The following is a 25,053-nucleotide window of genomic DNA, read 5'->3' as shown; positions in this document are numbered from 1 at the left end:
GTTGAGAGGACTCTTTGTATGGGACATTCTGGAGGGAAGCCTGTCGATGACTATGAATGTTTAACATTTAACAGACATACGTCAGGGCATTTTGCAGAGTGCATGAAGAATATCTGTCACTTCAGCAAATCAGGGAAGCAGAAACTGGTTAAGATGGCTCTACTGATAGTTTTCTGAACTGATAGTTTCTGATAGTTTTCAGTGAATTCATAATTCAGTGAATTTATTATATCAGCAAGGCGATATATTCGGTATATTCACTTTGCAGCTGGTGAATTGGCTTGTGACAAGTTGACTTTTAGGAAAATTAGTGTAAAAAAAAAAAAAAAAAAAAAAAAAAAAAGGAAATTAGTGTGTGCTGGGCCAGAGATGGAATGTCCAGGTGGCTGTGCCACAGGTTAGGACGTACAAAGGAAGACATGGGCAGCCTGGAGCTGGGCACACAACTCTGTGTGCTGGGCAATAGGATTTGGGCAGGGATCTGCCAGTGAAACTGCCATGCTGCAGGGGCCAATCATGAGGGGCCTGTGGGAATTACCATCAACATCACTAAGGATGGTTGAAGGATGTGTTTCAGTATAAGATTTATGGTACTCCCACCAGGTAGTCTCCATTCGAGCCACTCTTCCTTTGTTATCTCTTCTGTGGCACGTGATAAAAAGAGGGCTGCCTCTTATCACACGGATTTGTATTTCAGACTCTAGAGGATGAGTTATCTTTGACCTTCTTCCCTTTTAATGCCCAGTGGGGTTTCATGCAACTACCACTAACCTTCCCCTGCCATTCCTCTTCCCCAGGGGATCCCTAAGATTTGTTAGTCTTGCATAACTGAGACATTACACTCACTGATCTAACAGCAGGGCCTCATTTCAACATTCTTTTTTTTTTTAATAGATTTTATTTATTCATGAGAGACACAGAGAGAGAGAGAGGCAGAGACACAGGCAGAGGGAGAATCAGGCTCCATGCAGGGAGCCCAATGTGGGACTCGATCCCGGGTCTCCAGGACCATGCCCTTGGCTGAAGGTGGTGCTAAACTGCTGAGCCACCCGGGCTGCCCTAACATTCTTTCAATTAAACTAAATGTTCACCTGTTGGAGACAGTGTTTGTTTCAAGGTTCTTTGTGTACCTTGCGTTGTGCAGTGGAAAATGAGGACGGCTTGACAAGGCCGGAGAGCACTTCCAAAAGTCAACCTTGTAACGCTGATGATGCTTCCACACAAAGGGAACATTGGAGCATTTTTTCTCTGTTTGGGCCTGGGGGTAAACATGGTGACAGCCGAGGGTATCCCATGAGACCTGCTGACCCTTTAGCGTGGCCAACAGAGCTTTGCAAGGGCTTGTGAGAGTGTGGGGCTGTGTGTTGCATGTGTGTTCAGAACTTCTCCTAAATCCTCGAAATCACAAGCATGGTATGCAACATGTTTGACAGTCTGGTTGAGCTCCCTTGCTTTCCAACAGGAGACTGGAGTAGGCCAAGATATGCATTTGTTTAAAAAAGCTTGTCTGGGAAGAGGTTTGTTTTGTTTCACACCGAGAGTGTGCAGCTACCCAACGGCTGTATTCCTGTGTGCAGCAAGGGTGTGGGGCATGTGTGATAAGTGGCTGCCTCCCTTGGAAACGGATCCCACCAGTTGGACGTTGTTGCAGGCCAAGCTCATGCTCGAGTAGTCATTCCCCAGGGGGCCAGATGCCTATGGCACCCATCGTCCTCTTTTCTCCCCTTCTCAGAACAGCACTGAGCCCAGACCAGGGGCTCTCAGATCTTTACAGCTGAGAGAAAAGAGCAAGGTGGACCCCTCCTGAGACTCTACATTTGTATGCTATCCAATCAAGCCATTTAGAAATATTTTTATTCAATAATTTAGTAGCAGGGTGTCTTTATATGGTGTCTGGATGGGGTATGGGAAAGCAACTAAGTCTTTGATATCTTAGGGCCAGAGTTTATGTAAATGTGATCACTTATTATGTCAGCAAATAATCATGAAGGATCTTTTATAATTGGGTTAAAATATTCATAACATAAGCTATATGATTTTAACCACTGTTAAATGTTGAGTTGGGTGGCAGTAAGTGCTTTTAGAGTGCTGTGCGGTCACACCCACCCTTCATCGCCAGAACTTTTCCATCTTCCCCAACTGAAACTCTGTCCCCATGAACACTCTCCCTTCCCCACCCAGCCCCCACTCTGCTTCCTCCCTCTGTCCCCAGAACTGTAAGCATGCTGTCCCAGCTCTCCCCATCTTGCCTGCTGCCTGCACTTAGGCCTCCTAAAAGCACTTTCACAGTGACTTTGTTCTATCTGACAGATGAGATTATGAGGCTCTTTGAGATTATTTGACAAAATTAAGTATTTTTCCAGTTGCATAATGGAGACAAAAGTCCAAGATTTAAAACAAGAAAACCGTTTGTTTCCTGGTGAAATCTGATGTGGTCCTTTGAGCGAACATGAATCACTTGTCTTTCTGAGGAGTTGAGTCTCATATGTAATTCCTGTGGCATCTTTTAAAAGTTTAATCTGTGGCTGCCCTCCAGATACGTATCCTGTTTACACTCCCATTGGGCTGTTGACCTTCCCTGTGGATGCCTTCCTGCTGGTGGAGGCTGGGAAGATGACCCGGTCCAGCCCCATGGGGCTTCCAGTCTTTGCCTGCCTGCATGAAGCCAGAGGAAGCTTCCCAGCATGGTCCGATGCCTGCTGCGTGCTCATGTGCTACGTGGAATGCAAGTTCAATAGTGAGCAGAACAGAACAGGGTGTCATTTGGATAAAAACTTTTATTTTGCTAGGAAAAGTACTCAGAATCATGCTGTTACGATCAAGCCCCTTTTGCAGCTGAGGCTGTAAAATTCTGTTACCCACTCCCCAGGTGTGCTCAGCAGTGTGGACACCTTCATACAGATGCCCTGCCTCATAGGAGATTTAGATTCCCGCATGGGTGCCCTTCATGCTTCTAAAGTACTTGTGTTGCTTGTGGCACAGAACTAGACCTTGGACTCTGATTTTCTTAGTTCAGATTCTGTTATTCTTAATGGAATTTAATCACTGTAACAGTCTGGATGCCCACCATGTAGACAGAATTCGAGTCAGAAAGGGATTCCAGATTCTAGGCTGATAGTTTGCTCTGCTAGATCCAGGCTCTTATCAGTTTATTGGGGTTTCTGGTGCAGAGGCTGAGTAATGGACTGGGGAGGAGGGGAAAGTGGTGGGGGAGCAGTGGAGGGACAGAGAAGGAGCCATGAGGAGCACAGGGCATGAGGAATGTCTGCTTTTCTGATGAGAAGGAGAGAATGGCAATAGATGATATGAATGCACTGTGGTTGGACCAGTGGGTTCAACGAGCTGTTTGGCTCCTTCCTATGGCAGGTACAATGGGCACTGCAGCAGGTGCAACTGGCCTGGCAGCAGGGGCAGTAGGAGCTGCAGCAGCAGGCACAGCAGCAGGGTGCAGCAGGCATAGCAAAAAGGCACAGCAGCAGGCACAGCAGCAGGCGCAGCAGCAGGGGCAGCGGGAGGGACAGCAGCAGGTGCAACTGGCACAACAGCAGGTGCAGCACCAAGTACAGTAGATGCAGCAGCAGGCACCACAGCAGGTGCAACTGGCCCCACAGCAGGGGCAGTAGGGGGTGCAAGCAGCAGGCACAGCAGCAAGGTGCAGCAGGCATAGCAAAAAGGCACAGCAGCAGGCACAGCAGCAGGCGAAGCAGCAGGGACGGGAGGGACAGCAGCAGGTGCTGTAGGATACGGTCATGACATAGAACCGCAGTGTGTACTATTCCCCAGCCTCCTAATCAGTACCCAGGCTGCTCGGGTGAACTTTCAGCTCCTCCAGCAGTTAGCTCTGTGCACGTGTGGCCCCCTTGGGGTCTCACCTCCTGGGCCTCAGCTCCCTCATTTGTAAAATCATAATCAAAATGCCTACATGTCAGTGTTAATTTCTGGACAGGAGAAGATCTGTATAGAGGATCCCAGAACAGTGATACGTGGCAGACAAATAGTAAGTGGTAGATTTCGTTGTTATATCACTGAAATAATAAACGACAGTTATGTTTCTGCCATACAATTATATAAACGTAACATTTATCGTTATCAGTCGGAAAATAGTTCTTGGCCAGGCTTCTCCTTTAAATTGGCAAAGGCAAATAATAATGGGCTTTTCTTTCCAAAAAGATGGGATTTAAATGATGGCCAAGCAGCCCATAGCTTGTATTCCTAGAAGCTTGGGCTTCTCTTAGTGAGACATGGACCCCAGGAGGAGAAGCTTTCCTTAAGGCAGGTGACAGTCCCTAAACTAGAGAGTAACTTCTGCTGACGTCCTCATCTGTGGAAGAAATGTTTCCACGCATTTGACCTTGCCTGGTTACTGGTGCTGGGCCGTTCCTATCGTTTATTTCTAGAGCACAGCTGAGCCACCAGTAGCCCTTCCTCGGGGAAGACAGGTTCTCACGTTGCTTCTCAAGTCTCCTCAGAGGCTGTGGTGGTTGGAGTGTTTTGTGGGAGCCTGTTCAGGAAACAGGGGTGATGGGAGCAGGACGGTGGTCAGGCTCTGCGCGCAGACTGGGTATCTTCTGGAATTGAGGGAGAGTTGCACAACCCAGTGGGGGTGGTGCGACGCTGGTGTGCAGTGTCATTGGTAGAAGGGATGCCTCGGCTCCTGCCCTGCCCAGAGGTGATAACATCAACTCTCACTGAAGTCTTGAGACTGGTCAAGCTGGCATTGTGGCCTGCTGACCTGCCACATGATAAGAACACTGGAGCGAGAATCTCAGACCTGGGATGGATGTCAGAGGCACCCTCATTCACAAGGGAGGACATCAGCGCCCAGAGTTAGGGGGTGTCGCTCGGTCCCAGGTCGGAGCTGGCCCCATATGCAGTGCATGCAGGGAATCAAGCTTTGTCATCTCTGTGCTATACTCTTGCTTCCTGCCCCTCCTCTGGTTTCTCTTGTTTTCCATGATCCCTTTTGGAAATCTGCCTTCCCTCTTTTCTGCTTTTAAAAACTCCTGTTACTGGTGATTTCAGTAAATTCTTACCTATGGGGAAGTATCAGAAGGAAGCATCTCCTCTGAAAGCAATGGTACTAACAGTTTGGGTACGTCTTTTTAGCCTCACCCCCACTTGCCCTTCACAAGTCATAATTCTTCTGCCTAAGGATCTGAAACCCAGAATTTCAAGGGAAATGGTATTCGGGAGTGGAGTGTGGTCCCTTCTAGAGACAGAGGGTGTTCCTCTGTAAGAATTAGTTTTTGAGGGGTATTACTTCAAAGCAAAAATAGTTTAATTTTTTTCTAATTTTAAAAATGATAAATTTTTACACTTTAAAAATGATAAATATTAAGTAGAAGAGCCAAGCCAGAGATATGCATCCACTTGTTAACATTTTGGTGGATGACCTCTTGTCTTTGTACATATGTAAGCCTAAACACATTTCTATCAAGGGCTCATAGTGAACCTGTTTTCTCTCACTTAATGGTGTCTAATGGGGGTTTTCATGCAAATGACTGAAATGCTTAAGCACTGCTCTTTCACTGTGCAGGAATGTGTCCGCACACCTTCTCTCAGTGAAGATTTACATTGTTTTTAGATTTTGCTAAACAGTCATTTATTGAAATGTCTTTGTACATTTTTGCTCACCTGACCATTGACCTCTCGGCCTGTGTTTCCAAAAATAGAATTATAGGATCTAAGGCATACCCGTTGAAAAGCTGTGCCAAACACAGGGTCTGAGAGCCTCCTGGGAAAGCCCAGCAGCTTGGGAGCAAGCTCTTCACCCTGTGCACCTTTGCATTTCTTGTAGCCCAAGGAAGGGGAGTGTGTGCTGTTTCACAAACATTTGTCTGATTCAGCTATTCGTAATGCTTTCCCAGGACATGAATAATTTGACTGTTTCGACATACCAAGGGGAAGTTGAAACACTCTCTGTTTCATGAATAAAGACACTCAGTGAATCGGGCAGCTCTTTTCCAAAAGCAACAAGCAGAGATTTTAACCCGGGCATGGGCTCCTGTTCAGACCTTGCCTGGGGCTGAGCACAGTGTATCAGGTTCTGCTTTAAGCACTGCCTCTTCGGGAGGATATGAAGGAGTTGGGTACCATCCAGGGTACGACCACAGAATGACGACAGTCAAGAAGGCAGCGAGGCGTGCGAGGGGTCAGGGGTTATTTAGTCCAGGGCACAGGCCTAGGGGTGGAGCGGAGATAACTAGGTTCCAGTAGATGGAGAAATTGTGTAAATAAATGACCCTTCATCTGGCAGGAGGAAGGAGCAGGCTGGATGCACACAGGGTGATTAGTCATTCACAAAGGGCTTCTTGGATTCAGAGCTGAGTTGTTTCACTTTCTAGAGAGTTTATATGGGTATAAACCCTTATTTCCTTGGAACAGTGTTCTGCTTGGAAACTTAACTTGGTAGATCTTCAGTTTGGGGTTGCTGTTCTATTCTTTTCTCAGTGATGTCTTTCCAATTTGTTTATAGAATGTAGGTTATGTGAGCTGGTTACAAAAGGAAGAAAGTGAATATGAATATAAAAGGGTGTTTAGTAGACTGACCCGGTGTTAGAGAAGCCAGCTCTGTTATTTACCAGCCCCTGGTTTTGAGGAGGTTGTTAGAGACCTGGAGACTCACTTTCTGTGTCCGTGACGTGTAAGGAAAGGTAGTCTACTATGAAGGATTACCAAGTAATCCTGAGACAGAAGTGCCAGGATAGTGCCAGGCAGGTAGCAGGTATGCTGGCTTTCCCTGTCCATCCCTTCTCACCTTGCAGTTGATGTGAGGGCCAGTGAGTGATAGAAGCATCAAGCTCCTAGGTGTTCATGGGAGGAGGAGAGGTCGGTGTGCACGGGTCATCAGGAACATGTGCGAGGAGAGGAGGGCTTCAGCTGGGGCTTGATGTTTGGACGGTCCTGACAACTCTTCTGTGTCCTCAAGCTTCAAAATCCCAGTGCCTCGGTCCGAGTGTCTGAGAGGACACTGTAATGTGATTGGTTTTTGCCACAAGCAGATTGTCCTTCTCAAGAGAAGTTTCTTTTAGAGAGTAGCTCAGAGGGGATTTCCTTTTATAATTTTTGAAAAGTTTCCCTGGCCCGTGTTGGGAAGATGGTGCGATCATGGGCAAGCCTCGTTCCTTTACGTAGCCACTGCTCACCTGGTGCAACATGGTGATGAGCACCAGTGAATCTGGACAGTTGCCATGCCCCCGGGCCCCCGTGCAGTGGTATGGGTCCTGGGGGGTGTGGGAGGGCCAGCGCTGGGGGGACAGACCTCCACCTCTGCCCTGGGGAGGGTCCAAGAGAGGGCTATAAGCTAGCCCCTGCCCCAGAAGAAGGGTGTGCCAGGGCACTCACAGCTGCTGGCTACAGGTGAGCCAGTGTGGGCTGAGTGACGTGTGGCCAGGCCCCGGGCTGGGAGTGGACATGGGCAGGGAAGCAGTAGAGACCAGTCAGGAACTGAATGAACCCAGAACCTCTTTGTGGGTCACTGTTCTCTTTTGCCATGGACTTTACAAAGGAAAATGGATAATTCCGGTCAACACCTGCTAGTCCATACGGTAGACTTTCTAGTCATGGTTCTGATATCTGTGGTGTTTCTTCCTTCTTCTCCTTAGCCACCTGACAGTGGGCCGCCACCGCTACCAACATCCTCTCTCCCGGAAGGTTACTACGAGGAAGCTGTACCACTGAGCCCTGGGAAAGCTCCGGAATACATCACGTCAAGTGAGTATTGCATCTGCCTGCCATCCTCTTGATGTGGGGGACTGTGAAGAGTGTGGCCGGCTCTCTGGGTATGGAGGGGAGCCGGGTGGTACAAGATACCGGGGACATAGGGGGCTGATACAGAAAGGACTCTGAAAGCCTGCGGTGCCTTAGAGGTGCTTGTGGAAATTTGGATGGTTGTCTTTCTCTGACTCATGTCAGGTAGACCTTGTGGCTGAGTGGTCACAGGTCTCGGTGAAATGTTTCCCCTTAGGTCATAAGGTGGAGAGGTGCATGGCGTGTGTTTGTAGCACCCCGTGCCTGGGGTGTGGCCTGAGTCTGCTTCCTCATGCCCAGAAGGCCAAAGGAGCCTGGATACAAAACCAGCCCGTCTCTTCTTATTTTCATACAAGTTCTACTAGAACCTTCTTGCCGAGCTAGAGTTGTCCTGTCACGGCTCTGGTCTTCCCTCACAAACACCTCAGTAGTTTGGTTTTCGATCACTGGCTTCATTCCTCCCTCGGTGTCAGACAGGGGAACTGTTGTCTCGTGATGAAGTGGAGGGAGGATATCCAAGTCCCCGTGGTCGAGGGAACGTTGCTTTGCTCATAAAAGATAAAATGGGAAGTTGAGTGGATTTGTTCATTTTAGTCACGAGGCTTTGGGCACATTAATATTCGTGGCACATGGTGGCCCATCATCTGTCTTCTATGGCAGTGCACGCCAGCTCCCACGGCGGTCCTCCTATCGCCGGAGGTCTCTGGCCTCTGTCTTTCCTGGCAGCTGACAAGTGGAGGTGCTGCAGCACAGTGTCCCTGGCATGTTCCCGGAGGGCCTCCCTGCGTGTGCTTTTTGCACGTGGGCCCAGTGAGCAGGACCGATGGCTCCTCAAGGGCAGGGAGACCTGTTTGCTGGTTTTCGTAGCAGTCACATTCAGAGAGGGAAAGGGATGGTTCTGGTATGGGGGTTAGGATGTGCTGGGTTCTGAGGTCTCTAAGTCAAATGTTTTCTTCTCTGTTATTTAAAAACCATCCGTGGACAATGCGCTCATGTAATTTCTAAAGTGTCCACCATTTCAGAAGTCAGTTGATTCATCAGAAAACACAAAACCTGAAGTGGCTCGGTGTCATTCAGAACCTCACTGGCTTCCTTTGCTTCTCACAGCAGGGAGTCCAGGAAAACAAGCTTTTCCAGGAGGGTATTTCCCACTGCTGGGAATAACTGGCTCTAGCCTGCTCCTACCATCCTTCCCCTCCCACCAACATAGTTGCAAGGCTAGAAACCAAGAACAATTGCAGTCTGAGAAGTCCCACCTCAGTGACATGTCCTGTCCTGTTGTTCAGAGAAGCCATCCCTTAGTTGCCAAGGGGCGCGCAGCTTTTGTCAAACCAAATCCAGAAGACAGTGTAACAGAAGGACACAGGCTCAGGACAGTAAGTCAGTGGGGACAGCCCGCCGAGGCTCCCTTAACCAGGTGTCTGGGGTGGGCAGCTGGTGGCAAGGGCCCCCCTTCTGTCTCCTCCTCCCCTCGCCTCCTGAGGAATGATGCAGGGAGCTGCTGTCCAGGTGGGTTACTTAGGGATGTGGAGACAGCTCTGTTGAACCCATTCTCAGGTGTAGTTCCAGCAGAGGAATAAAGGGTCCATAATAGGAGGACCTGATGCAGCCATGGAAACAATGGAGTAGCGTGTGTTGCAGGACAGGCTGGAAGGCACCTCTGCAGAGTGGCACATGCCTGGCTGGGCCTCAGAAGATGAGGGAGAGGGCCTGCAGGAGATTCAGGATCTGTGGATTCAGCAGAGAGCTGGCCAGCCTGTGACAGCAAGTGTGAGCTTGCAGTGGCACCTGACACTTGAGCCAACCCTTAGCGTGTACTGGTGGTGGCTCCCCTCCTGCCTTATAGACTGCTCACAAATCTCTCCTGTGGCCAGCCCTGACCCAGAACCATCCGAGGAAGGGAATCTGGGGAAATGTCATTCCAACTGTGCCAAGTTGGTATGGTGTAAAGCCACCACCATTTCTCCCGTGTCCATTTGGCGTCCAAGCACATCTCTTTTAAGCACATTGAATTTCCAAGTAAAGACAAGAGCAGAATCACGGTTCAGGTTAGCATAATTCAACTATCTCCTGTATCATGGAAAATTTCCTAACTGCCCAAGGGGATAGAAAGTCCCTTTACTGACTTTGGGGTGACACCTGTTCTCTTCCAGCAGGGTCATACTCCCCCCTTGGAGAGCCTGTAGCTTGAATGTTGAGATCCACGGCCAGCTGCTGTTGGACGGGAGGGAAAGGGAGGGGAAGAGGAGAACTTGTACACAGATATTAGAGTCAGAACAAAGACTCATGCGTAACTAGTCCCGTCCTCATTTCTACAATTGGTCAATGGTCATAATGTATATTTATAACTTCCTTCATGTTCCCATTGTCTCCGGCAAGCACCTTGGTCGATCACTCAATAAAATGACTCATCTTTCCTTCCTGAAAGGTCTGGCTGCTTTGGATGGTTCACTCCTGGGGCATGGAAGTAATGAGGGCTACTCCAGGGACTGCCCTTTCACCCCAGTGTGGCCATGACTGGTCACCACAGCCACTGCCCTTAACCCTCTCTTTGCCTATTCACTCCCCTTCTAGGTTAATAGAGTGATTACTGCATCCTTTGGAGGGAATATTCTGCCCTTAGAAACTAAGACCTATGGGCTAACAGCCAAAATTTCAAGGAAGGGAGGCAGAAATTTTGTCAATGGATCCCTGGGGTTCTAGTGAGAGGAGCCACTACCATTTTCAGCCCTGGATTCCCAGACCTGTGAGCCCTGGCCATGGGGGAAAGAGCCCCACTGAGGCAGAGCATATACTGCTAAAAGGTATTCTGGAAGCTAGCACCCTGAGTTCCCCAGGGGTGGCCAATCAAGGTAGACCTGGAACTGAATATTCCAAAGGAATTCCACTGGTCTGTTGGGTCAGCTGCTTCAGGTGATGGGGCATGGCAAGACCAGTGGAGCTCATGAGCACAGACCCATAGCTTGGACTTCATTCATTGTAACATGAGTTCTCTGGTCAGAAGCAATGCTGGGGTGCCATGCTGGTGAATAGAGCATTCTGCAAGACTGTGCTTTTGGCAGGAGCATTGTGGCAGGGAGTGATCTCTTCCGGTGAAAATGCACTGTTACCCCTCCTGTGATGGGAGTGAGCCAGTTACTAGGTAGCTGGCTGACACGCCAAGGGACAGTGTCATGTGCAGGCAGGACCACTCAGAAGGTCCAGGAGTCACTAACTCTGCTGAGTGGAGATCCTTCCTTGCACCACGGCCATGTACGTGATTCCACTTGGATGAGAATCTGGGGGAAAGAAGCTTCCTGATGTCTATGTGACAGGCTACCTTAGGGAGCCAGTTGTGAAGATCTGCTGAGGCTTTGCTAAGAGCTCAGCTGGTATGTGAACTTCACTTTCTGAGCCCATCTGGGAGGTTCATTCAAGTCCCTTCTGCATACCCTGCTTGTGGCCAGTTCCTCTCCAGTCTTGACCATCCAACCAAACTGTTAGGCCATGCTGAGGAGTTTGTGTTAGGAGAAGAAGCCCAAGCAATAGGCACAGGGTCATGTGTACCTGAGCTCCTAGCTCGCACCTGGTATTTATGGCTTATGGGCCCAATGGATGCAGCCTGCTCAGATGCTCCGTGGTGGGACAGGTGACCGAGAGCCCACGTTGGGCAGCTGAGGTGCCCATGACAAAGCATTTAGATGCTGCTAGAGTATCCAAGAGCCAAAAGCAGTTTTTCTGTAGCTGAGCTCTGAAATCCTGAAGGTCTGCACTGAGCTTCACCTAGAGGAGCCTGCCTGCCATCAGGCTTCTGTTACCATCTAGAACAGGGTGTGATCAGAGAAGCAGAGCCACTGTGACATGGAACAGAAGCTTCTTTCTGGGGGCTGGACTTCACACAATCATGGCAGCTATTGGAGGCCATGGGAACTGCACCTGTGGGTGGCTCAGCAGTCCCCAAGAGCAGCCGGGCTTGAAGTGGTGGAGCTCAGGGACTCTGAAATCCACAAGGGCAAACTGCACCCCATGACCATGGGGATCCATGACCCCCCACCCGCTAGGCAACACCAAAGATGCTGGTCCTCTTGGCTGTGGTGCTGATACTTATGGAGGATCTGCACCACCCAACTTGGGGGCCCAGCAGCAGGGCAAAGGATGCACCCACAACACATGCCTGAGCCCCAGGAGAACCTGGTGCCCTCCACCAACCTTCAGGGTGTAGGGGCTGCCGTTCCTTTCTGCTGTCCCATCTCCTCCACGGCACTCCCTAGTGCTAACCTCACCCACACCATATGGACCATGGGATTCTGGGGAGCTGGTTCTAGCCGGCCTGGGTCAGTGGTGCTGTCATACAGATCTTGTTGGGGTTGAGGTTCAGGCTTGCATTTTCAGTTTCCTGGTTGCCCTCTCTCCTCATTCTCTCCCTCCTTAAGGGCAATTGCTTGAAATGCCAGTTGTGATTTTGTGGGAGATGGGTATATGTCTAAAATACACATTTTAACATTTTATAGTTGAAGGTCATTATTTACTGGAGTGTTCTTCAGTTTTGCCATAACTGCCTATGAGACTGGTGTCTGGTGTGAAGAGTGTTTCCTAACCAGCAACATCCTGTAAACACACAGATCTACGCAGGCCTTTGCTGGCTCTTTGATCTGCCTTCTTGTTCTATAAGAAGTGTAGATGTCTACACAGGCGCCAGGATGTGCCAGGGGCTCACTCCTCCTCCTCTTCCTCCTCCTCAGGGGAGACATTCTAGGACACCCAGTGGATGCCAGAAGCTGTGCATAGTACCCTATTCACACATATGTGACAAAGTGTAGTTTATGAATTAGGCACAGGAGATTGACACAATAGAACAAGTGGGATGGTACACGGTAATAAAAGTGGAGCAGTTGAGGGATGCACTGGTGGTCACACTCTCTCAAAGGATCTTACTATCCTGTATGCATCCTTCCTATAATGATGTGAGATGATAAAGTGCCCACGTGATGAGATGTGAGAGGGGAGTGATGTGGGCATGTGACGCAATGTGAGGCTACTGCGACCTTCTGATGTTATGTTAGGAGGAAGATCACCTGCTTCTGGACACCCATTGACCACAAGGAACTAAAACAGCAGGAAGTGGAACCATGGATAAGGGAGGGCCACCATACTGACATGCGCTTATCTCTGACCCCAGAGAGCATGGGTGTGAAAATCCCTTGTGAAGGTGAAGCCCACCTGGTTTTGTCATGGGTCTATATGGCACCTTTATGTAGAAGTATGGCTGGTCCTTGAACGCTGCGGGGGTCAGGGCCACTGAGCCCCTGCACAATCGAAAATCCATGTGTCACTTTGCAAAATTGTAGGCACTAATAGCCTACTGTTGACAGGAAGCCTTACCCATGACACAGAGCATCCATTTACACATTTTATATGTCTTATGCATCACGTACTATAGTCTTAACCATAAAAAAAGCTAGAGAAATGAAAATGTTAAGGCAGTTAAATACTGTCCTGTATTAATTGAAAAAAAAATCCACTTATAAGTGGACCCATGTGGTTCAAACGTGTGTTCAAGGTCCAACTGTGTAAGTATGAAAAAGATTGCCTGACGCATAGTAAGCCCTCAATAAGCGTGCTGAATGAGTGAAATCAGATGTATTTCTACCATTTACAACTGTTCATTAATCCTTTTGCTCATTTGTTCACTAAATGTTTGTTGGATTCGATGTTCTAGAAAATGAGCTAAGAACTGAGGGATTCATGATCCTTCCAACTATTGTGAGAATAACCTTCCTAAAATGAAAGTCTGAGTTTGCACATTGCCCATATGAGACCTCAGATTACACCGGGTCTCCAAGCGGCCTGGGCTCCTGCCACCTGTCAGTGGTTTGCTCCGACACTTCCTACCATGTCAGCTACATCCTAGCCATACTAAGCTTTTAAAAACTGTTTTATTGTGAAACATATTTACTAAAAAAGTACTCAAAATATGCATATGGACTTACTGACTTTTAATGCAGGGTACCCAGAAATTAAACCCTGAGAGGCAAGAGACATATTCAGGCAAAGGCAGGAGATTGGGTAGGATGAGCAGGAAGCCTGTGTGAGAGCAGGAAGCCGTGCGTGTAGAGCCCCAGCAATGAGAGAATGTGCTGCATTCAGGAAACTGGAGATGATCTGATATGAACTGTTCCTGCCTCATAGAATGAGAAGGATAGGTGTAAAGGTCTCTGGAAGCCTGAAGAAGGAGGGCTTGGGCTGGGTGTGGAATGGGAGCAAGGGTGGGTGTGTGGCAATGCACGCAGGCAGGACTTTGCAGACCCGAGAAGATCTTGACCTATTGGTGTGTTGTGGGAGAGCTGCACCCTGTGGGTGGTAGCCTGTTGGCTGGGTCCACTCACCAGTGGCGGTGTGCCCAGGATCCAACACCGCGGGTCTGCAGACAGCCGAGTCCTCACCGAACAGCATAGGACTGGTTTTCATAGATGAAGACTCTAAGGCATTTCAGTTTAAATCTCATCATTACTTTCCACTGCCTACCTTGGTTATTTTTTCCCAGTCTTTACTGATTACCTTTACCCCACCACATGGAAGGCCCCTTCCTCATTTCCTGGTACCACAGTCATACTCTTGAGCCCACAGGTAGGATTCCAGATAAGGTGTTTGTAGACAGGCCCCTCAATCTTTACTTCTTTCCTTACTTTTGACAGATTATGACTCAGATGCAATGAGTAGCTCTTATGAGTCTTATGATGAGGAGGAAGAGGATGGAAAGGGCAAGAAGACACGGCACCAGTGGCCGTCTGAGGAGGCCTCCATGGACCTGGTGAAGGATGCCAAAATCTGTGCCTTCCTACTGAGGAAGAAGCGCTTCGGGCAGTGGAGCAAGCTTCTTTGTGTCGTCAAAGACACCAAACTGCTGGTAACATGACGCGGATGGGTTGTGCTTGTGTAGTGGGTGGGCTCTGCTGGCAGTCTCCCTGGATGGGGTCGATACTCAGGCAATGCTAGCATTGGGTGGCAGGAAGTGGCAGGGGGGGCGCCTGGCCTCAGTGCCACCTTACAGGGAGCTCCTTGCTGTCAGGGCGGTCACCACCGAGACTTTGATGCCTTTGCCGCTGGTCCCTGCAGCAACCAGCGGGCAGAGTCCTTCCCATCCCGGGCCAGTGTCTGCGGGTGTGTACCACTGGAAAGGCACAGGCTTTCACTCGCCAGAAGTCAGCAAGATGGATTTTCTCATTGGTAATGAGTCAGTGAATTCCTCAAAGCCAGGTCATCGAGTGGGCTGAGCAGGCCAGGCGGGGTTTGAGAGGAGAGTGTCCAGGAAAGGAAATTCTTTTGGAAAGCTGAAGGCAGATTCTTTTTTTGTTTGATCCTAGAAGCTGAATAGGAAGATGGATTAAGTAGCAGAGAAGCAGGGTGCAGGGACACGTGGGCCTCCTGCTGTGTTGTCCTTCCCACAGGGACCCCCATTAGGAAGTCTGAGCCCTTGAGTGCCTGTGACATTCCCACTCCCTCCTCCCTCCTTCCTCCTTCTCCTGTCCTTCCAGCTTTGGAAACCCTGGTTGATTATCAGAGTTTCTGCCTTTTGTTTTTCCTTCAAACTAACTTTGGGGGAAAAAAATCACAGGATTATATTTTTAAAACAACACAGGAGAATTTATGATTCTGTATATCCCTCTTCAGTGGAGCGGGTAACCTTATTCTCTATAGTTTCATCTGTGAATTATGGGAATGTTCTTTTACTAGAGTCTTAGGACATTGTATATTTTTAATGACTTTCAAAAAAAATTTTTTAAACAGTGAGAATACATATTTTTTCCACATGTGTGGCCTGAATTTCTCCCAAATTTAGAATATGCCAAATATGATGCCATTAGGGAATTTTAAAGTAAAGAATGAAAAAAAAAAGATGAAAAGGATTAATGTGGTCCTTATTTACAGTCTGATGTAATGGCTGCAAGATGTGGATGTGTTGTGTAAATGCTGTAACAACCTCAGTGGACTCTCAGGTATAGGAGGAGCTCTGGAAAGGGAGCAGGAAGCCTGTGGGTGTATGGTGGTGTCATGGGGTCAGCGTCCTCTCCCAACAGTCCTCCTCCTCCACACCCTCCCCTCCCTCCTTCTCCCCTCTCATTCCTTTCATCTCCTTCCGGATTTCTGGGATTTCTGTCTTCAAAACCAGGATGAAAACACCTACCATTCAGAGTAGTTGTGAACATTTCAGAAGAAATTAATAGAAAACCCTGTGAAAACACTGTCTCTGGCAAAATGCAGAATCAAAGTTAGTTATTTTTATTATGAAGCTTTTTCCTTTCAAAAACGTCCTATGATCCAACTACCCAGATGACCCCTGCTGACACTGAAAAAAAAAATTAACAGTGGTAAAACGAGTGCTTTCCAAGTTTGAACAACACAAAAAATTGCAAATGGAAAACCAAAAGCCAGGCTCTTCCCTAAATGTTTACTGCCTGTCTTCCCATGGGTAGCACCATCCGTGGGTTTCTGCATAAGCTTCTGGTGTCTGTGCCCTTCCAGGCCAGGCGGCCCTGTGGTGGACCCTGTGATGTACCAGAACCCCATCAGGACAGCTCGCTCAGGTCATGCTCCCTCTCCTGGGGTCTGCATCAGGACAATCCTGTTGGTGGCTTCCAGCTCCAGAGATCCCCAGGCTCTTCTGAGGCTGGTGGCTTGCCTTCTTCCTGCCCCTCCATCCCGCAGGCCTGGCTCTCAGGGTGCATGCTGCCCTCTGCTGAGAGTCCGCTCCCCTGGGAGTCTGACTTCAAGGATGCCCAGGCTGCACTTTGACATAGGGCTGGTGACATTCCCTTTTAGAGGCATTTCCTGTCTAACTCTGTCCACTGTACCATTAGTTTCCTTTTCACTGTTTTTTTTTTTTTTTTTTTTTTGCACTTACTGAGAATATGAAACTCCCAAACAGTGAGCATTCATACCAATCTGGGGTTAGTTGGTTTTGGTGTATTTTTTTTTCTTTTATTTCAGACAGGGCAACTGTCAATTGGGTTTTTGTAAAATGTGGGTATGTTCTATACCTGTGGCACTCAGGAGCCAAGGTTTTGGAACTGTAGGATAGGAGAGAACTCTGGAAGTCACTTCTGAAAAAACAGGTGTCTCTTCCTTCCCTCCCTCTCCAGTACCTGGCGCCCAGTGGAGAGAGCCGGCTGTGCGCTCACAGCATTTGGGGCTGGGTTCTACCACTTTTCATGTGTCTGACTTTGGTCAAACCATTTAACCGAGTGAGCCTCAATTTCCTAATCTGCAAAATGGACAACTATGGCAATCAAGTGAAAGTATGAAATACCACACATGATGTTGACACTCTACTTGGTATTGGTAGCAGGTATTATTGTAACTAATCATTTACTGTGAGTCAATAAAATCACGAAGATCACAGCAGTAGTTCATTTTACAAATGAGAAAGCAGGCTCAGAAAGCTTGAGTGGCTTCCCAGGTGCCAGATTAAATGAATAGCAGGGCCAGAACCCAGATGTCTGCATCCTCAGACCAGTCCATTTCCATGGATACGGGTGCTTTTGGTTCTAAGTAATACGACTAGACCCAAGGGGAGCAGGGAAACCTTTGGACAAGATTTGATTCTAGGTTTCACAGATCCAGACGAAGGTCACGTGAACTAAATCTGAGTGTTTGCCACAGCACTGAATTCTTTAGAGTGGACGTCTGCTGTGCAAATGGAGCAGGGAGAACTTCGGATTCTGTACTCAACTAGAAAGCAAACCTTTGCAGACATGCTGCATAGGATGTGTTGCTGTGTATACTGTCGAACTCCCTCACCTGTCTTTCAGAAAGGTGATGGAGATGAGGCCGGAAGATACCAAATGACATAGGTTGTAGAATAAAGATCCAAATTGTTGTCTGCACACATTAGGGCCATGCTTTTCGGCAAATCTAATATATCATGTTCATGAGACTTATAGGGGAAGCTGCACTGGGGCATGGTCCCCATCAGAGGAGAGGGTTTCTCTCTCCCACCAAGGCTCATCATTCACACTCCTTGGCAGACTCTACTGAACTAAAGAGTAGGTGTATTTTCACGTACATGAGGGTGACATGTCACATGAAACGGGCCTGTGGGCTTCATGTGTGTGCCTACATACCCACACTCCAGCCCCTGAGCTGCTCCACTGCTCAAGGTGACCCTGGAGGCCTCTTCATCCCTCTGCCAGCGTCATATCCGTGTCTCTCCTGGAACTCCTTTCACCGTAACTCTGGTTTCTTGTGTTCAATGCAGTGCTACAAAAGTTCCAAGGACCAACAGCCTCAGATGGAACTGCCGCTGCAGGGCTGCAACGTGACGTACACACCGAAGGACAGTAAGAAGAAGAAACATGAGCTGAAAATCACCCAGCAGGGCACAGACCCACTGGTCCTCGCCGTTCAGAGCAAGGAGCAGGCTGAGCAGTGGCTGAAGGTGAGGCACTCACTGGGCCTCGGAGCCTTTTTCATGGCCAGGCCTTTCTTACACCTGTTTTTATTTCAGTGCGTGTATTTCTCAGGCAGAGGCAAAAATGGATTAACCTGAGTAGGGTTTTTTTCTTAAGCATTCTATTTTTTTATTTTTTACAGATTTTATTTATTTATTTGACAGAGATTGCACATGCACCCAAGCAGGGGGAGGGGCAGAGAGGGAGGGAAAAGCTGACTCCCCGTTGAGCAGGAGCCGGATGCAGGCCTTGATTCCAGGACCCTGAGATCATGGCAGATGCTTAACTGGCTGAGCCACCCAGATGCCCATAACCCAAGCAGTTTTATCTTTGATAGTAGGGTGTTCCGATGACTTTGCAGCTAATTACTCTAACCCTGGCCTTCAAAAGGCAATCTGCCTGGAAGTTGCAGGCTATTTGACAACTTTTTCTTTTCCTTTGATTTCCTTCCTTCCTTCCTTCCTTCCTTCCTTCCTTCCTTCCTTTCTTTTCTTTTTTCTTTTTTTTTCTTTTTCTTTTTTCTTTTCTTTTCCTTTCTTTTCTCTTTTCTTTTCTTTTCTTTCTTTCTTTTCTTTCTTTTCTTTTCTTTCTTTTCTTTTCTTTCTTTTCTTCTTTTTCATGCCTGAATGTGGATTCTTTTCTATTTATTCTGCTTGGACTTCCCTGGAATTCTAAATCTGTGGATTATCATCTTTCTAAGTTCTAGAAAAAATATTTTCAGCCATTTCTCTTAAAAATATACCTTTGGCAGCCCGGGTAGCTCAGCAGTTTAGTGCCACCTTTAGCCCAGGGCGTGATCCTGGAGACCTGGGATCGAGTCCCACATCGGGCTCCCTGCATGGAGCCTGCTTCTCCCTCTGCCTGGTCTCTGTCTCTCTCTCTATGTGTCTCTCATGAATAAATAAATAAAATCTTTAAAATATATATATACCTTTGTCTCATTCCTTTTCCTCCGACTATGTTTAAATATATGTTAGACGTTTTCACTGCATTCTAGTTATCATCTCTTTGTCTTAGTATCTTTTTTTTTTTTTTTCTCCTTAGTCCGGTTAATGTCTTCTTGTTTCTTTCTGGCTCATTCTTCTCTTTCTAGCTATGCCAGATCTGCTGTTGAATTTGTCCTCATTGACTGGGTTCTGATTGTTGGTTATGGACTTCTAGTATTTCTAGTTGTTTCTTTTTCAACCTGGGAACACCAGTTTTTACAGTTTTAAATTTCCTGCAGAAATGTTTGCCATTTATTTTCATAACAAGCAAGTAACAGGCTTAGTTGTTGGACAGGGGCTTAGCGGGTAGCATGTAGACCTGGCTGGGTCATTTGTTGCTGTGCAAAATTGTTCTCAACATTTTGTCTTCCTGCATGCCAGGTTATCGGGTGTTCTATGTGGGGAAAAAATTAATTCAATAATTTTTTTAGAACAGCTTTCTTGAAGTATAATTCACATACCATACAATTCACCCTTATAAAGTATGATGGAGTGACTGTTGGTCTCTTCATCATAATCTACTTTCAGAGCATTTTCATCTCCTCAAAGAGAAATGCCATACTCCCCACGTGAGCAGCCGTTGCTCCCATCCCCAGCCTCAGGCAAACACTAATTTGTTTTCTGTTCCTATAGATTTGCCTTTGTTCAACATTTCATGTCATGCCGTGTCCTTCTATGACGAGCTGCTTTCATTTGGCATAATATTTTCCAGGGTCACTTGTGCTATAAAATGTGTCAGTACTTTGTTCCTTATTATCACTTTCATGCCATGTCTGAGAAACCTCTGTTTATTCCAAGGTCCTAAAGATGTACACCTTTGTTTTCTCCTGATGATTTTATAATGTCAGGCCTTAAATTTAGTCTGTAACCCACTTTGTTTAATGTTGGCATGTAGCATGAGATAGGGGTCCAATGTCATTCCTTTTCTTTCAGGTATCTAGCTGTCCCCATAGAAATAATTTGATTCTTGGCATATGCTTTCTTCCATTGGAGCATGAAGGCAAATGAAAATGCTCTCTGTATTGCCCTCTTCTCCTCGAGGAGGGTATACCGTGTTCACCTCTGTCAGCCAGTCAGACCAAGCATGTGGCTTTCCTTGTGTCTGCAGCAGGGGAGACTGAACAGAGCTTTTGTTTTCTTCATGGGAGTCCTGTGACCAGGACTTTCTGCTCAGCTTGGTGTGCTTGGCCTTCCACCAACGTGGATATGGTATGCATCAACCACTTCTGTTAGCAATAACTTTAAAGCCCCTTAAAGTTTGCAAAATGCTTTTCCACCATGGTTATGCCTTAGTGCATAGAATGGCTGCCTGAGGAAGGTTCTTGTGAGCAGCTTCCTTGTATAGGCGAGAGGCTGCGTCTCCGGTGGGCTGTAGACACAGTGACCAGTGAGGGACAGAGCCAGGAGCTGACCTTGGATTTTTCCCCTTTGCCTTCCACCTCCCTGTGCTGGGCCACCTAGCACTCTGGCCTTTCCCCTCCATTTCAACCTGCTTGGTCCTGGCACCATCCCTTCAAGAAGGAGGGAAAAGGATGAAGGAAGCAAGGAGCCTCTGTTGTGATTCTGTTTTCTTGGCCTGGTTCCACTCCAGGCTAACCATCTGAGGCCTTCTGTACCCTTGGGTCCCCCTATTCCATAGTGGAAAAACCAGCAAGGGCCACCCTGAACCCCCGACTTTTATCTTTCCCCTCTTCTTACCATTTGATGGGTATCCCATCACACTGAATAGATCCCTTCCTCACGACTCACTCTATACAAAGCTGTTGGGAGCATCTTGGCCTTCTCCTGTCCCCTGAGACCTAGCACTGAGCTGCCACTGCAGCTTACAGGTAGGCACATAGCAAGAAAACATCTCTGAGATGTTAGGCACTGATGGAGTGAAATAATTTTACATCCTGTTTTGCCAGATGTGAGATGCACATCACAGGCGCTTAGCTAATTATATGGTGATGACTCTATTTGTCAATGGAAGCCTGATTGCAAGGCTTTTTTTAGCATTTGCTGGTATTTCCAGAAAGGGAAGCAAAGAATACGTGGTAAGTTGCCTTCTCCTGAAGAGTTTAAATTGATTAATTTCTCTGTTAAATGTTTGTGCTTTTCTTCAGTTACATGTGTCAGTGTGAGAAGCTAAGGAGTCTTGGTTAGAAATGACAGAGATGAAACTAATTTCAATCAGTCGGAGAGTTTTCTTTCTTTAAAACCATCAGAGACTGGAGAGGGTCCAGTGTAGTATTTTCTCAGTCCTGTTAGTAGGTTGGCTGTCTTATCGGTATCGCCTAGAAACTTGATAAACATAGACTCCCAGTGACTCAGATTCATGAGGGTTCTAAGAATCTTTTCCTTTTCCTTTTACCTTGTATCTTCCTGTTCAAGACCTCAGATGCTACAGCTAGACCTGGAATATGCCTCCCCTACTAATTTTCTCTTCTTCCTCAAAGGTAACTTCTATCCTGAATATTATCACCAAGGTATGCTTTAAAAAATACTTTTTTCACTCACATATGTACTTATAAATCAGAAGTGATTTATTTTTATGTTTAAAAATGTCCACGTACATGGCTTCAGAGTGCACAGATCCTGCAGCTTGCGTTTTCTACTTACCCTTTGATGTCTGCTCAGGGGTCAGTGGGTGTGCAGTTTATGCACCCCATCACCATCCTGGCGTGCTTTGGTGAGCATTCTTGTGCATGTCCTTTGGCTTCTCTGGGATGGATACCGATGCTGGCATGGCTGACTTTTGTATGCACACATTTTCAGCATTACTAGATCTTGACAAATGGTTTCCCAGGTTTGCTTTTGCAATTATACATCTGCCAGCGATGTATGAGAGCAATCATTTTGTATGTGTCCCTTCCGAGAGTCTCTCTCCATATCCACATGCAGGCAAGTAGAAATGCAGATTTTAATTCCCACCCCCATAGGCAAGCTGTGGTGTTCTGCCTTTTGCTTTTTACACTTAAACAAAGTGTTTCCAATTTAGAGACTGGAGTCTTTCCTTTTGCTCTTTTACAGTATGTACCATTTCATTGTTCAAACAGACCATAATTTAAAAAATATTCTCTTATTCCTGGGCATTGGGTTATTTTCAGACAACTCTGTAATAATCAACCCCATGCATATATTATCTCTCACTCTTGCTAGTGTGTGGCCTGACTTCCCAGAGGGGCTGTTGGCTTGCATGAAGGTTGTAGGCACTCATAATTTTGATACACAGCCTCCCACCAGCAACGTGTCAGAATGCCTTTCCCCCACAGCCTTGCCCTCGTACGTCAGCAAGCTTTGGGGAGTTTGCTAGTGTGGTGGGGAAGGGTGGATCTCCCTCTAGTTTAATCTGCATTTCGCTTCTTATGGTCTTGAATGTGCTACTTTGCTTGTCTGTGCCTTGGTTTTCTACTCTGCAATGGGAGGGAGGCTCATAATGGTGGCTGCCTTTCTGACGTGTTGTGAGCATAAAAGAATAAGTTGAGATGGAGACATTTAGAAGAGTACCTAGCATGTAGTGAGCACCTATTTAAGTGTTAAGCTGCTTCACTGTTGTTGCTTTGTTCTTGTTATCACTATGCTACCGCTTCTAGGTCTCAATAAACTCACAAGCTCCGACTGAAAACAGTTTGAAAATCAAGATGATGGTGAGATGCATTAGGGGCCAGAGGTAGGGGTGTCCACATCCACCCTCCTTTGCCCAGGACCACACGGATGCCCCCAATGTGCCCCCAGGAGGACACCCTTGAGCTTGGGCACAGCCCTCATGGTGTTTCCACACACCCGCCGGGGAAGGGGTTGGTGGGTGGGCATAGGCTCATGGTGTCCCTGGGACCCCTTGAAGCTTCAACCATTACACTGGTCCTTGTAGGCCCCCAGGATGAGGCTGGTTTCTTCCTGCCCCCTGCAGTGGGCCCCTCTGCCTCCTGCCACCCTGCCACCCAGGAGGTGGCATGGTCACGTCTTTCCTTCAAAGGGCTCTTCCCTTATGAGGACTTAATGTCCAGGCTTCCTTGCATTCTCATCCACTGATGAGTGAAAAACTGCTCTGATTTTTTAAATGCATCCATCTCATTTGACCTATCAAGGGAAGAGTGACAGTCTTGGGTGCCTGTCTATACAGTATCCAGAATGGAGACACCTGTTCCTCCTTCAGTGGTCCTGCCAGACGAATACCCACTGTGCTAGTTCTCTCAAAAAGCAAAATTTTGGCTCTTGGTTTTTCTCTGGAGTATATCATGTTCGATTTTCAGTTCTTTACTTCTATTTTCTTTTGGCTTCATTTGTAATTTGCCAACTTCTTGAAGTTTATGTTTAGATAATTGATTCTTAGCCCTTTTCTTATATATATGCATTCATTCAAAGCTATCCATTGCCCTGCAAGCACAGTCTTAGCCATGTCCTGTAAGTTCTGACATTTGTGTTTTTATTGTCATTCAGTTCAAAATATATTCTAGTATCTGTTGTGATTCCTTTTTCGACTAATGGTTCATTCAGGGATATACTGCTTACTTTCCAAATATTCAGGTCTTTAAAAATCATCTATTTGCTTTTAGTTTCTGGTTTAAATTCACCATAGTAAGAACTTGATATGATTTCACATCATAGAGATTTGTAGACTTGTTGCTCAACATGTAGTCAGGATTGGTAAATGCTCCATGTCTACACTGAGGGACATGCATTTTTTTTTTGCTGGGTGCACAGGTCTATGTAGATTTGTCAGATCACAGTTATTAACTGTCATCTTCAGGTCTTCTACTAATTCATTTGTTTTGTCAGCAGATCAAAGGGAGAGATGTAGCCATTATCTCTTTAATTATGGATTTATCTATTTATCTTCCTATTTCTGTCAGTTCTTGGTTTATTTTGAAGCTATGTTATTGGTTGCACATGGAGTTTAAGTGGCAATACACCTTACTTATAGTTGAAACCCTTTCAAAAATATGAAAAATCCCTGTTTATTGCAGTGTTTCTTGCCTCAAAGAATGACACTGATTAATCCACGGATGAAGTATCTTCCTTCACAGTGCCTTTTGATGAGCAGAAATTGTGAATTCTGAAATCCATTACATCAGTCTTTTATAGTCAGTGTTTTTTGCCTTCTATCCATAAAATCTTAGCAAATCCCAAGCCACCAAGATAGCACCTGTGTCTTCTTCCAGATTTTTTATGGCTCTGTCTTTATGGACAGGTCTCTGATTCGTACATATTGGTTTTGTGTATAGGATGGAATGTAGGGGTCAAAATTCATTTTCTGCCAAATAAGTAGTCAATTGGTCTGGTCGCCTTGATGACCTGAATTGCCTTGATTGGAAGTCCATTGATTGTGTACGTGTGGGTCCATCTCTGGGCTCCTGTCTACTTCGTTAGTCTCCTTTTACATGGTCGTGTCAAGGCCACATTGTCTTGATTGCTGCAGCTTTACAGAGAGTCTTGAAATCAGCTAGCCTATATCTTCTAACTTTGTTCTATTTTTTCCAAATGATTTAAAACTTGCAAATGATAGTTTTCTGTAAAATAAGTCAACACTGTCATCATGGCTTTTTATTTCATCTTGTCAAGTCCACATCTTTATGATTGAAGTAGCTTTTTTTTTTTCTAAATTAAAGAACTACTGTTATAAGAGGAACAGCCCTTATTTATCTTGACGACAGCATGCTGGAGCGACAGGGAGTGAATGAAGGGTCTCGAAATCTAGAATATATTCCCAGAAGGCCTTTAACTTATCAGGATGTTTGGGGTCAGCACACTCTTTCCCATTTATTCAATGGAAATATGCTGATCAGAATTATCAAAAAGGCAGATAGAAAAAGTTACACAAATACACTTTTAGAATTAAACACTTGTACTATCAGTGGTTTATTAGTAGAATTCCTTCTGTAAAAGCTCTAGAACAGCTTTCTACCATG

The 25,053-nt window shown here is 46.6% G+C and overlaps 1 protein-coding gene across 13 annotated transcripts in view; it reads left to right on the top strand.

Moving 5' to 3' along the window:
- Window positions 1-25,053, top strand: part of AFAP1 (actin filament associated protein 1) — a 142,279-nt gene that overhangs the window by 63,994 nt on the left and 53,232 nt on the right. For 10 of the 13 annotated variants that reach the window (XM_049108525.1, XM_049108524.1, XM_049108523.1 and 7 more), the window contains 4 exons: window positions 7,605-7,713; window positions 14,424-14,635; window positions 17,984-18,163; window positions 21,601-21,630. In XM_049108525.1, coding sequence (XP_048964482.1) covers window positions 7,605-7,713; window positions 14,424-14,635; window positions 17,984-18,163; window positions 21,601-21,630 — 531 coding nt within the window. The remainder of the gene's footprint in view (window positions 1-7,604; window positions 7,714-14,423; window positions 14,636-17,983; window positions 18,164-21,600; window positions 21,631-25,053) is intronic. The other 3 variants (XM_025438612.3, XM_025438614.3, XM_025438616.3) reach the window with 1 other exon arrangement.

Source organism: Canis lupus, chromosome 3 (genome assembly GCF_003254725.2).
Source record: "Canis lupus dingo isolate Sandy chromosome 3, ASM325472v2, whole genome shotgun sequence".
NCBI lineage: Eukaryota > Metazoa > Chordata > Mammalia > Carnivora > Canidae > Canis > Canis lupus.
The sequence above is the reverse complement of the archived record's forward strand: the minus strand, read 5'-3'. Positions and strand labels throughout refer to the sequence as shown.